The sequence below is a fragment of the Durio zibethinus genome, chromosome 28 (genome assembly GCF_047325235.1).
Source record: "Durio zibethinus cultivar Kanyao isolate XHJ-2024 chromosome 28, ASM4732523v1, whole genome shotgun sequence".
Lineage (NCBI taxonomy): Eukaryota > Viridiplantae > Streptophyta > Magnoliopsida > Malvales > Malvaceae > Durio > Durio zibethinus.
In genome coordinates, this window is record NC_143189.1 from 7385864 (window position 1) to 7399510 (window position 13647).

The window sequence follows — 13647 nt, forward strand, 5'->3', positions numbered from 1 at the left end:
TGTAATTTTAAAGAGATTACATGAATAAAATGAAATTTTAAAAGAATCATATTTTTGAAAAATGCCCCAAACTATCAACATTTCACCATGCACTATATTTAATTAGTTTGGCTTTTCATTTCCCTTTCGCCAAATCATTTGATTTTGTATCCAAGAATTTATACGTGCAAAGCATTCCAATTTCAAGTGTATGTGTTCAGATTTTCAAATACAGAATTGAAGAAAAAATGGACTTTGGTACCGGAAATTGTAGATTTTTGTAAATATGAAAGAAGAGTTTTATTCATTGATTCATAGTTACTTTACATACAACAAAATCTTCAATTACAATGAAAGAATTTGTATCTTGAAATAAATGTATAAGAATTCAAATGTCATAGATTTAATATGGTAATAAAAAAACATAAAGGAACATTTTGACATTACAAAGATGGATCCTTTTAACCCTCTACATTAAGTATCAAACCAAACATTCTAGCGTCTTTGGAAATTGAACGCCTTTATGGACACTGTAAAGATTGCTCCAAAGAGTACAGCGAAACCAAGAATTACAGCTGCAACTACTCCCAGAAAATCATGTTTGAAGTCATAATAATTTCTCAAGAATTGTTCAACTGTCTCTTCGCTGTCGCCATCCAGAAGGGGGGTTTGTATGTCTCCGAATTGTGAAACAACCAATCCATAAAAGGTCCAAGCTACTGGACAAATCCAATAGTACCATCTCCACCATATAGGAATACTCTGCAATTCAACAAGTTGGAAAGCGAGAAGAATGTCAGTCCTCAGGAAGTGTATGCTAAAGATATATATCAAGAACTTGAAAAGAAAAAGTTATGTGAAAGCAGTGCTTACAGGTCGTGGGATGATGAATCCTGAAAAGGCATTCCATAATGCATAGAATGCTGAGGAAACTATGGATGCAATGTGGTAGTTTGGTGTGACAGCCACAGCCATCATGCCATAGAAGGTGAAGTAGAGTAAGGAGAAGAACATAAAGAAGAGATACCAGAAGAACTTAGCAGCAGTCCATTCAAACCCGATCATCGCATATACTATAATGCTATACACAGTAGATTGAATAAAAACGTAAGGTATCTCGATCACAACCTGCAGTTGCAAAAGTGGAAATCAACTATAATGTACTAAAATTTTGTACAACTTTCTCTACATTTTGGACTCTTCAATATGTGGAAGAAAAAAAAAAGAAAAAACTTGCCTGGGCAATGGCATATGGCATGGCAGAATACATGCCAGCAGCTTTTTCTCTATAAAAGACTGTCCTTTCAACCGCCACAACAGGCTGCACAGATGAGGCGTTTTGGAAGCCAAGGAAAAGAACAGCAGCATACATTGAACCCATTGCATTGATCAGATCTTGCCTCCTGTTCCTGTAATTTCACAATGTGACAATTAGATATATGAAGCTGATAAATACCAACATTGAAGCTTGAACCATTGTACTTGAGTTGTAGCTTACGTTTTAGAGCCAAGGTCCCAGAACAGTGTCCCAAACATCAATGCTATAACGGTTGTAAAAAGAAATCTGACGGCAGTATATGGTGGGTTGCGCCAATATGACCAGTGCTGCTTCCATAAGCAAGCTGTACACTGAGTCAAGAATGACTGAGAGTACTGAGTTGGAAAATAGAGTTCCCTTGAACCAGGAGCAGGTTTGCTTAAATCTTCAATAAGAGCTTTATTTCTCCTGAACAAATGAAACATATAAGTAGCAAATTCAAGGTATCTAAGATAGCTAGGCCATGTATAGATCTTATGATGAATTAAAGTGATTAGTTTGAATCAGTTTACACTTTTTGTTGCAATGTTGAATCTGAGTAGCCTATTACCTGTACAGTTCTGAGTTTTTGTAAATATTAGCAAAATCAACACCTAAAGCTAATTCTTGTGCTGTTGTGGTAACTTCCAACATCCAAGTTGCAGGATTGTAGCCATCCTTGATTTTGCTAACTCCTTCAATTCCCTGGAGGAAATGAACATTATAGTATTAGATATATATAGTTCATGTGAACTGAGAAATGAATAAGTTAATTAACTTTTTAATTTGTGATCATTGATTTCATCTCACCTCAAAATACTTAATAAGATGTTTAGAATGGTGTCCTAATGGCCCCACATATATCTCTTGTCCTCCACGCTTCAGAAGGAATAGCTGCAATGGCATGTCTATTTTTGTTACACAATTACATAAAGAACCAACTAAATAGCAGCAAATTTTTTTCAGGTTACTTTTAAAAAATTTTCACCTCATCAAATGCTTCAAATATGTCAATACTTGGCTGATGGATGGTACACACAACTGTTCTTCCGGTGTCCACTGTGTTCCTAACTGTTCTCATAACAATTGCAGCAGCTCTTGCATCAAGCCCTGAAGTTGGCTCATCCATGAAAATAATAGAGGGGTTTGCCACAAGCTCAACTGCAATAGTAAGCCTCTTTCGCTGCTCAGTTGATAAACCATTTACACCAGGTAAACCAACTAGTGCTTGCCTTAATGGATTCAGCTCAACAAGCTCCATGACTTCCTCGATGAACATCTGAAAATATATATTGAAATAAACCAACTTAATCCAGGCCAAAGTGATCATTAGGAAAATGTGTTATTTTGTTGGACTCTGTTGTCAGAAATTCAATCTAGATAAAATGACCTATATACTCCATGGTCAATGCAATAAAAAAGTTTATTTGAAACAAGACAAAAATTGGTAAAAAGAATCCTTTTCATTTTCAACTCAGTTATATATGTCTGTTGACTTTCTTAAATTCATCCTACTCTGTAGGCAATGCAGGGGTAAGTAAAGAGATGTTTTATCACATTCAAAACTTCTCAACTTGAATGTGGAGTTTGAGATAGAATTTTCTATTGGCTTATCTTTGTAAAAACCTCTAACAGGTGCCAAAGTAGAATAAGAGACTTGAAACAGCTTAAGGTTTCATGAATGCCAACCTTTCTGGTTTCAGCATCAACTTCTGTCGGTAGTCGAAGCCAAGCAGAATAGAGCAAGGATTCATACACAGTGACATGAGGAGAGTGAATGTCATTTTGCTCACAGTATCCGGATACTCGAGCAAATGTTTCTTGCCTCTTTGTGAAACCTGAAACTGTGATGTTCCCATCGATATAACCACCAGTTTTTCTGCCAGCAAGCACATCCATCAGAGTGGTTTTACCAGCACCACTAACACCCATTAGAGCCGTGAGAACACCTGGTCTGAAAGCACCACTAACACCCTTCAATAGCACCAATCTATCTTCAGCGACACCTTGCTCTTTCATTTCCTACAAAGTCTCAATTCAATCAAATAAACTCTCATATATCTGGACCTGATTAAACTGAAACAAGATACAATCCAACCACCGGACATAGATGGTATTTGTACATGGAAAGTTACGTTACCAGTGGCATATCAACAGAATAGATAATGTCATCAAATGTGATAGAATGTGGCTCAAATGGAAGAACCATTCCCTTTTTCTTGTTGCCTATGGCCCCAACAGTTGCCTCAGTCATAGATGAGGACTTAGAAGAGATGCTTCTTTGAATGTCATCTTGATTCTCTGCATGTCAATTAGATTTAGCATTATACAAAATGGCTTGTACACAAACACACTGACACAAATATAGATGAGCTATAATACCTGATTTAGTTACATGACTTGAGCTACTTCCATGGTTTGATAACTGAATGCTTCCACCAACTCCAACTCCTTTGGCTTGTTTGATGCTTTCAGGTTCATCAGATATTACAGCCCGAGGCTTCTCAAATGCTGCATATTTATTTGACAAATAGTAAACAATTAGCCCCCCTTCCAAAGATGCATAAGTTTAAGCAGGTAAAGCACTACTCACAGTTTAGATAGGTAAGAGCTAGAGTAAAACAAAAGTTGAACAATAAATTGAATCCAATCAATCCCCCTACTCCGATCCAATACCAGCGTGCATCTTGGAAGAAACCCCTAGACTTCAAAACTTCAATGCCCAGTGATTCTGTTGAGTTCGGAAGAACCTTCAATATGAAAGCAAATATAAAAGATCAGCTGATTGTTAGGAGATAAAAGCAGAATCATAGACATTGCAAATTCAAAATATTACTCGTCTCCACTGGTTCCCAAGGAACTCATTAACCATCATTGCATTTTGTCCATACATCATAGGTGAAATCCAGTAACCCCATATCCACCAACTCTTTATGTCCTCTGTCTCATTAAACAAGGTAAAATGGTTAGAACTGTTTAAAGTTTAATTTTCATTTAAAGTTTGATTCCTGTTCTGTGTCTAAGACTTATCATACCTCGTGACAGGACAAAGCCACCCAATGCAAAAAGTACAAGCAAAGAAAATGTCCCAAAAGTGTTAGCAACAATCATGTTTCTAGCTATAGCTGCAATGCAACGAAACAATCCTGAAGCCATCTGATTAACGAGAACGAGTAAAAGGTATTGTCTAAACAACCTGCGCCAGACAAAATTACTTGCACATCAATTTGGATCAGAGCTAATAAGCAAGCAACCATGTATATAATAATCAAGTTCGCCATGAATTTTTGTTGTCATTTCTTTTTTTCACCTTTCAACATTTGGATCAAATCCAATGACATAGTAGGTAAGAAATACCCATATGGAAACTTCTACAAATGTGATTGGGATCTTGAGTATCCAAGTTGGTAGAGCATATGCCCATGCAGGAAAAAATAGGAAGTCTCTTTGCTTGTAAAAGACGGGAAGCTTAGCAATAGTCATAGAAAGCTCAGCCATCCCATTGAACATGAGCATAGTCAAGCCAAAAAACAAGGCCCCCATATAGATTCCTCCACCTTCAACTGAATCTCGCTTCATCTCAGTCCTCAGAAAGAGTGTCATGGTAATTAATGCCATTATTGTGAGCTTGTAGCAGAAAGGAAAAGAAAAGTTAGTCACAGTCATATGAACCATAATAATTGTGGTACAAGAATTAAATATCATTAGTACGCACTTGCGTAAACTTGAAGATGTAGACGAAAGAGTTTCTCTTCATCAGCAGATATTCCCTTGAGATGCAAGCTTCCAGCAACTCCCGCTTTCCAACACCATATTTTCTAGTTGTTAAAGCAGCTGGGTGGCTCTTCGTTTTTTCAAATGGAGTTCTAAGTTCATTGCCAAGTTTCATTCCCACATGGGATGATTGGTATGCCTCAGCAAATTCATTAGCCGTGATAAACCTGTAAGGTTGATCTCTACGTACCCAATACTGCATTTGATCTTTCCTGGATGTAATCTGCAATGAACAAAGTCGAGTTAAATGTGATAGAAGAGCAACTTTATCCCAATGAAGAAAGGAACAAAACCTCTGTCAAGACTTACTTCTTGCAAGAAGTCAGCCACACCTTTTCTCTCAGGACACCTAAAGCCCATAGATTCAAAAAAGCTCAGCACGTGTTCTCGAGGACCCTGATATACTATTTGGCCATCAGAAAGGAGAATAATGTCATCAAACAAATCATATGTCTCTGGAGCTGGCTGGAGAAGAGAGATGACTGCGGTTCCATTAAGGATGTGAACAATTTGCTTGAGGGAGTTCACAATTTGGAAAGTTGTAGAGCTGTCCAGACCAGTAGATATCTCATCCATAAACAGTGCTTTTGCTGGTCCAACCAGCATTTCACCTAATTGCATTGACATAATTACATTCCACGATATAAAATTTCGTACTTTGGTAATGGACTTAATGGTTTAATTGATTTCATGAATTACCTGTTGTGACACGCTTCCTTTGTCCTCCAGAGATGCCCCTTAACATTTCATCTCCTACCATAGTGTCTGCACATACATCCAGTCCTAAAATCTACAAAATTTATGGCAACGGTATTCAATAAGTGTTTAGTGCTCCTTTAATATCTTTCAGTATACTTCAGCTTTCTCTAACATTACCTTTAGAATATAATCTGTGACTACATTTGCTTCCTGACCTTCGGTTGCTGCAGCCTGCAATTTTAAAAATCACAGTAAATCACGATGAATACAAGATTCTCTATATGGAGATTTCAGTCAAATAAAATTAATCTTAATTTGAATTCCGTTTCTGATTTTCAATCCATTTTATTTCCCATTGTTATGAACGAAAAGACAAATCCAAGTTAATGAATCGGCTTGAGTGCATGGAACATGATTTCAAGCGACATATGGAACTAATTTTACAGGACACCTGAAGCAGAATCCAAAGTGAGATGCCTTCTGCCTTGGGAATAAAAGATGTCCATATTTTACACTACAATGGCTTCTTAATTCTTACCTTCATGAAGACATCAATATCAGGATCAGGTTTAATGTTTGCTTGTTTCTCTCTTCTTGACAACTCTGCTAACATCTCTGTACTCCAAAACAACAAAATTTCATGCTTTGAAGAATAAAAAGAAAGAAAACAGGTAGATTGTTCCAAAAATATATATTATATGTTATGTTCGGAGTTTGGACCAAAAAAAGAAAGTCAAAAGAAAAAATCGAAAGTGTGGAAATCAATCAAACTTACCATAACGCGTTCCAACCCCTTGGCATTTTGCAGAAAAGGCCAAAGTTTCCCTCACAGTCATTTCTCCTATGTGAAGATCATGTTGACTGATATAGGCAGCTGTTCTCTGAGGCACAAACTCATCCATGCCATGCCCATTGTAAGTCACTGTCCCCGAACACTGCAAAAGAATTTCACTTCCAAATTAGAAAAAAGAGAAAAGACAGAACTTAATGCAAAAACAAGAAGCCTGGAACGGAAAGCATTGAAAGAAAAGCGAATTGTCTAGAGGACCTTGAGAGCAGGATCAAGCTTCCCAACTAAAGCCAATAAGAGAGTGGTCTTTCCAGAACTTGGAGGACCCAAAAGCAACGTCATCCTGTAATAAATACATGAAAAGAAAAATCAGTGATGAATTGCAGGGCCTCCCAACTTTATGTTTCAGAGGGAAAAATCCAAATCAGGTGTTGATGAGAATTGAGATCGCCATGTTACCTGCCCGGCTTAACGATGCCACTGGCGTCTTTGAGGATGGTCAGCTTTCTCTTTCTACTAGAAAGAATACCCATATAATTCAACAAGCCCTTTAATCAGAATACAAAGTGAAACGTGAGAAAGAATCCTAAAAAAGAAAATCTGTACAATTTTGAAGTAACGAGTATTTTCCAGGTTGCTACCTCAAATATACCAGTAGTGAAATTAAGAACTGTAGGCAAAGCACTGGTTCCTACGAAAGCTTCAGCTTCAATATTTAGATGTTCGAATCTAACTTCAATTGTGGGAAGATCAATGCCAACCCTGAAAAAAATCCAAAGCAAATGATTATTGTTACGGATAATAAAAGACTAGAATAGAGTTCCTACAATTTTATTTAAAGTGTCCGGACGTGCAGAGAGATTGGGTTCGTAATATTTAAAGTAGTGATGACATTAAAATTGAATACTATAATGAAGAAATTAAAATTGATAACAAAAATTTTAATTTTAATGCAAATGGAAATTGATGGTCGGAATTTTCATTTTACATCAAAATAATCTAACTGTCTAAAATTGGTTTCGCAATATTAAAAACAGTGATGACAGAAAAATAAGGTAACGTGAGATTAAAATTCATAGTGGAAATCTTTTTGAATGCTAATGGGTAAAATTTTCATTTTTACAATATAGCAATCAATTGCACCACCAGTTGCTATTTACATACATCACACAATGCAATTAACCCAAAAAGAAGTAGATTTTTGGTGTGGCGTAATTCAAACGGACCCCAAATCTTTCCCTCCAAAAATATTTCTTTCCATTTCTGTTTTCTTGGTAACCAAACATTAAAATATAACAACTTCATACCTATCTAAGCGTTTCCTGAGCTTCAACAAGAATTTCTCATTGTCTTCCTCTGCAACTTTGACCAACCTCTCAAGCAAAGTCCTCCTTTCTTGCCATCCAAGGTCATAAACATCGATTTCATTGGCACCACCTTGAGAGCTGGTCAGTATTCCTTTCCTGAGACGAGCAACAGTTGGTAGTTTCTCAAGTGCAGCCCACTTTAAAGCTTCTTCATCATCCTCTTCTCGAGATGACCTTGAAAAAACTTCCACACCATTGTTTCTCCATATCGAAGAACTACCTGCTCGTAAACTTCTCCTTAAACTACTACTCGCTTTATAAATATCACCACCCTCCATTACCAAATCAATATCAAAACTTTCACGCTCCCAGAGCTCAAATCAAAGAATCAAAAAAAAAAAAGAAGGGGGTTTCCTGTTAAAAACCTAGAAACTCAAGAATTTGATGAATTGAGGAAAAGAAGAAGTTTGGTTTTGTTTTGTTTTGTTATCAGGCTTTGTCTTTGAACCCGGACAAGAAATGTCAAGAGTTTTGAAACTGTAAGAACAGAAGACAAAACCCACTATGAGGTTATGGAAAAACCTGGTGCAAGAAAAGTAAGGTTATTTGTGCCATATATACAAAGTTTGTTTGCAACAACTCTGGCGGCCTTTTCCATGGTGGCTCGTGGGGATTGAATAATTTATGCAGACAAAATCCATTCCATGCCATCTTTTTTGAAATTGAATGGTAACTTATTTGTAAGATTCTTGTCTCCCACTCTTGCCGTGTCTTATTCCTCAGCAAAATTTGGAGTCAACTTTTTCAATTTGTTTTTTTTTTTTTCTTTTTCACGTGCTAATTAGACTAATCCAATTCAAACTATTTCTAACCCCCTTTTCTCTTCTGTTTTGGTTAATGGCCGGAAAACTTTGTAAAAAAAAAAGTAATGAGTGGAAAATTAATAGTAAAAGTTGATATGTTTTTCTTGTGTTTAGAAGAATCCAAAATCATATATTTTTGCTCTTTAATTTATATATTTTGATTTTGTATTTAATAATTTTTTATATATGAAAGTAAATTGATTATGGTTATAATTTTTTTGTATTTGTAATTTCATTAAAAAAAATTAATGGCAAAAATTTATAAACTTTGTTTTAATAGGGCAAATCATAAAAAACCAACATGATATCTATTATTGATAATAAAACGGATATAGACAGATAAAGTATTCTTTCTCCTAGTTCAAGATTTTTTGTAATGTCTCCTTTTTTTTTTCTTTTTTTTTTTATAAATTTATATTCATGACCATTACTATGAAGACAAATATTAAGAATTTTTGTTACCCATAATTATTTTAAAAAAATTATAAAATTTACGAACAACAAATATATATTAAAATAAGTTTAAACAATAACAATTTTAAAATATATCAAAACTTAAAAAAAAAAAAAAAACAATGTTTAAAATTCTAATAAAAATTTATTTATTAAATAAATATAAATACATATAAAATATGAGCACAAAACAAATGATATATTATATTTTCGTCCTCATACAAGAAGCTTATTTTAAAATTAAACTCATTCTTATTTTTATTTTTTAAATTTAATATTTATATTCATTCTTGTTGAGATTAAAAAAAAAAAAAAAACTGAATATTTCCCATGAAATTTGTATAAAATTACATCTCTATTATTAGACAATATATTTTTATCGGGAGATCTTTTTGTTATGTCTAGATGTTTAGGTTACATAGTTGCTGACCTATGACATACATTAATTTAAAAAAAATTATACTAACTTCTAGGTAATTTTAAGGAATCGGATTAAAAGCATCAGAGAATTTTAGGGTGAAAAAGGATCAAATCTATGCACGTTTTGGTGGAAAATAGAAGAAAATTCTTGACTTTTTGGACAACTTGAAAACGTAGAAGAAAAAAAAAAAGGATAAAAAATTCTTTTAGAAGTAACTTTTCAAACCGATAGAAAATTACTTCAGATCAGACATGCCGTTATCTAGGTTTTTTTTTTTTTTTCTTCTATGATTTTTCGCTGTATCTTGCTTTTTAGTAAGTACATCACATCACAAAGTTGTAAGGTTGAATGTTCAAATGTGACAATTGTTTTTTTTTTTTTCTCAGTTTCTTGGTTATTAATTATATATCACATAACATAATTCATCTTAAAATTAGTTTAAATCCAAATCTTAATATAAGTAGAGAGAGATTTATGGAACGACATAGAATTTCAATTATCTCATAAAAACATCTTTAAAATATGACGTTTAATAAATTTATGATTTAAATTTTAATTTATATTTTTTATTCTTATGCTGCAATTTTTTTTATATCAAAAAATCTTTAGAGGTTAAAATAATCCAAAATTTGTTATATTTTGAATGAGTTCTAGTCGATTTGATCATCTAGAAACAACATCCGAGTTTGAAATAGAACTAAACTGATAAAGTTGAAAATAAAATTCTTTTCCAAAATTTGACAATGAATTGATATTTAACTTATCATAAAAGTCAACCCCACATGTAATAATAACGTGAAAAATTAGCAGACTAGAAAACTGAATATTAAGCAAGAAATATTTTTCAAATCTTATAAAAGTAAATGTAACACCTTTAAGATTAGGCGATAAATGTGACATCTTTCGATCAACATAAGCGTCTACTTGAATACAAATCATATGATTAGGATTTATTTAAGTATAATAAAACGTAAAAGGCACAATCATGAGTGAGAAGAAATCATTATGCAACCAATTCTGGATTTATTAAATATAGTATATATATATATATATATAATTAAAATTAACTGTATAATTGACTATAATCCTCTTTATTTTCTCAATATTATTATGACAAATGCAATTAATTCTTAGTTAAATAAAAAGAAAAAAATGAGTATGGTCAAGTAATTAAGATTAACTGTTTGTTTCATAGGCATTTTAAGATTCCGACTTCAGAATTGGAATTTGAATCCTAAGTTACATTTTAGAATTTTTGGTATACATATTTCTTTATAAGAAAAGTCATAGCATGAGATAAAAAGAAAAAAATTATAGGTATTAGTGTAAACTTGTTGAAGTTACCTCTTAAACATGGCGGGGGCTCATGAGGTTCATGTTCTGATGTGGAGTCCAATCTCATTTATTGTTAACCAATCAAAGGTGTTTTACCGCAAAAGTTCTATTTTTAATGATATGCGAGGGTTGTTTTTAAAGTGGCGTGAAAAAAAATAGGGGCGATGAATAGAGCAAAAAGAAACCTGAAAAAGAAAAAGAGAAAATAGAAAAAAAGAGATGAGAAAGCTACTACTTTATCAAAAGGTTGAATGGATATTGATTCATAGTTTGATTGAATTAAAATTTTGTCAATACATTAACAATTCAGTATTTTACATTTTAAACGATAAAAATCAAAGTTGAAGTTTTCTAAAAATAAATTTAGAGTGTATTTGTTGAGTCACTTATTTAATAAAATTTCTCTAATTATTTTTCTAATTGTTGTTTAGCTCTAGTTTTAACTAGAAAAAAATTTTATATGCCTAATATTTGATAGTAAAGATTTTTTTTGTGATTCTTGATTTTTCCTTTTACACTAGAGAATTTTTCACAAAAATTTTAGTGTGCTTTATCTTTGTTGCGTTTTTTATTATTAATTGTTGTCTATTCGCTGTGAGTTTTATTACAATATATTGTTTTTGTGTTATTATATTTGTCACTTTAGACCCAATGATTGGTGTTAGAGTTATGGTTATTTTAAAACATCAATATAGTAGCAACCCTATATATAAGTAAATTTTATTTGCAATTACGGAGGGTGACATAAGTTTCATAATAAAATTAACAGTATCAAATTATTTAATTGGAATCTAATGATGGAATATCATTTATATTGCAAATAAATTGCATGAGCCAGTATTAAATGATTTGACTAAAGCAACAGATATGAAAGATGAAAACTGTAAGAAACTAGGTAGAAATATACTAGCCATAATTAGAAAATGAGTTAATATCAGTGTATTCTATAATGTAGTACAGAAGACAAATACTTATATTGTTTGAAAAAAATTAACAGCATTGTATAAGAGGAAGACAGGCATGAATAAATTTATGCTTGTTAAAAAGTTTACATCTTTACAATATAATAATGGATGATTAATTACAGAACACTTGCGTGATTATCAAGATATATTCAATTGGATGAATACTATAGTGCTTAAAATAGATGATGAAATGAAGGCATTTTTTCTTTTTTGGTTCATTGTAAAATAGCTAGAATATTCTAGTTGTGACTATTCTTGATTCAGCTTCTAACTATTAGATGACAGTGGAGATGGTAAAGAATAATATGCTTAATGAAGAAATAAAGGAAAAAAGAGTTAGACTCTAAGAATTAAGCTTTTGTCACAGAAAAGAATTGAGGCAAAAACATCGATAAATGTCATAATTCAAAAGGTCGTAGCAAGTTTAGACATAGATCCAAGTTCAAAGATAAGTAAAGTGCTACCACTATGGTAAACTCAATAACATAAAACAAATTGCAAAATCTTAAAGCAAGAGCAAAAAGATAAGAAAGGAAAAAGTTCAAATGATGATATATATTGTAGCAGTGAATTCAAATAGTGATTCAATTACTTTGATTTGTATACATGTGACTATAATCATGTTGGTCATTTAGACATTGAGTGGATAGTTAACATAAAAACGGCATATCATTGTGTTTCCAAGAAAGAGTTGTTTACAACTTACAAAATATGAGACTTTGGTTTTACCAATATGAAAAATAAGAGTATGTCATAAATTATTGGGGTTGGTGATATTATTTTACAACCTAATAAGGTCACATGTTGACTTTAAAGGATATCAGACACATTCCAAATATGAGAATGAATTTGCTTGAAATTAATGTCCTTCATAAGGAATGATATGAAAGTCAATTACAAAATGGACAGTAAAAGCTTTTCAAAATATCTATATGATAGTTGTAAGAGAAAAACAATGTTGCACAAATGTAATTGAATGACAATAAGATAAATACCGTTAAAGATTATGTTTCAGCAAATTTACAGCACAAAAGGCTGGCACATATATATGATAAGGGATTACAGATTTTGATGAGGTAGTCTTTTATTTCCTTGACCAAAGATATGTCTTTTCCTTTATGTGAACAATGTTTATATGGCATGTATCGTAGAATTTCTTTTTGTAAGCGTTCTCAAAGGGAAAAAAACATATTAAAATTGATTCATTTGGATGTATGTAGTACCATTGAAGTTGAGTCATTGGATGATAGTAAGTATTTTGTTACTTTTATTGATGATGTTTCACGTAAAACTTAAAATGTATATATTAAAAAATAAAAGTTAGATACTATAACATTTTCAAAAATTTTATGCTAGGATGGAAAGAATGACAAGGTTGCCCTTAAAGTGTATTCAGACTAATAATTATGGGGAATACATATCCAAAGACTTTAAAGAATATTATTTATAATGGGATCAAGTATAAGATGACAAAACCTGAAACATCATAGCATAATGGTGTAGCTGAAATGATGAACCGCATCATTATGAAAAAAGTCAGATGAATGCTGAGTATGATAAAATTACCAAAGCCATTCTGAGGTAAAGCAATTAACACATCTTATTATTTAATTAATAGATGACTATCAATTCCTTTAGGCTTTGACATTCTAGAAAGAGTATGGATGCGAAAAGATGCATCATACTCTCACTTAAAAGTTTTTGGGTGTAAAGTGTCGAAATAACAAAGGTCAAAGCTTGACAGTAAAATCATACAGCGCGTGT

The 13647-nt window shown here is 32.6% G+C and overlaps 1 protein-coding gene across 2 annotated transcripts; it reads right to left on the minus strand.

The window, feature by feature from the left end:
• Positions 1-358: 358 nt before the first annotated feature.
• LOC111286884 (pleiotropic drug resistance protein 1-like) lies at positions 359-10949 on the minus strand. Of its 2 annotated transcripts, none has more exons than XM_089757011.1 (24): positions 10928-10949; positions 7181-7301; positions 6999-7087; positions 6798-6882; positions 6525-6684; positions 6288-6364; positions 5927-5980; positions 5750-5840; positions 5360-5661; positions 4992-5273; positions 4587-4903; positions 4312-4472; positions 4113-4216; positions 3870-4026; positions 3659-3787; positions 3417-3577; positions 2966-3298; positions 2265-2555; positions 2087-2170; positions 1848-1981; positions 1478-1705; positions 1217-1388; positions 853-1107; positions 359-741 (listed from the first exon to the last, which is right to left on the minus strand). In XM_089757011.1, exons 1-24 carry the CDS (start codon positions 10936-10938, stop codon positions 475-477), a joined length of 4065 nt encoding a protein of 1354 aa, XP_089613137.1. In that variant the 5' UTR covers positions 10939-10949; the 3' UTR covers positions 359-474. The 2 variants fall into 2 exon arrangements, with proteins under 2 accessions (XP_089613137.1, XP_089613136.1); XM_089757010.1 differs by lacking the exon at positions 10928-10949 and adding an exon at positions 7847-8435.
• Between the last annotated feature and the right edge of the window lie 2698 nt (positions 10950-13647).

Excerpts from the sequence above, each read along its gene's own strand:
- LOC111286884 (XM_089757010.1), bottom strand. The coding sequence starts at position 8,184 with ATGGAGGGTGGTGATATTTATAAAGCGAGTAGTAGTTTAAGGAGAAGT. Across the intron at positions 3,299-3,416 it reads ATTCTGTTGATATGCCACTG|GAAATGAAAGAGCAAGGTGT; the intron begins GTAACGTAACTT and ends GAGACTTTGTAG. Across the intron at positions 1,982-2,086 it reads ATCTTATTAAGTATTTTGAG|GGAATTGAAGGAGTTAGCAA; the intron begins GTGAGATGAAAT and ends CATTTCCTCCAG.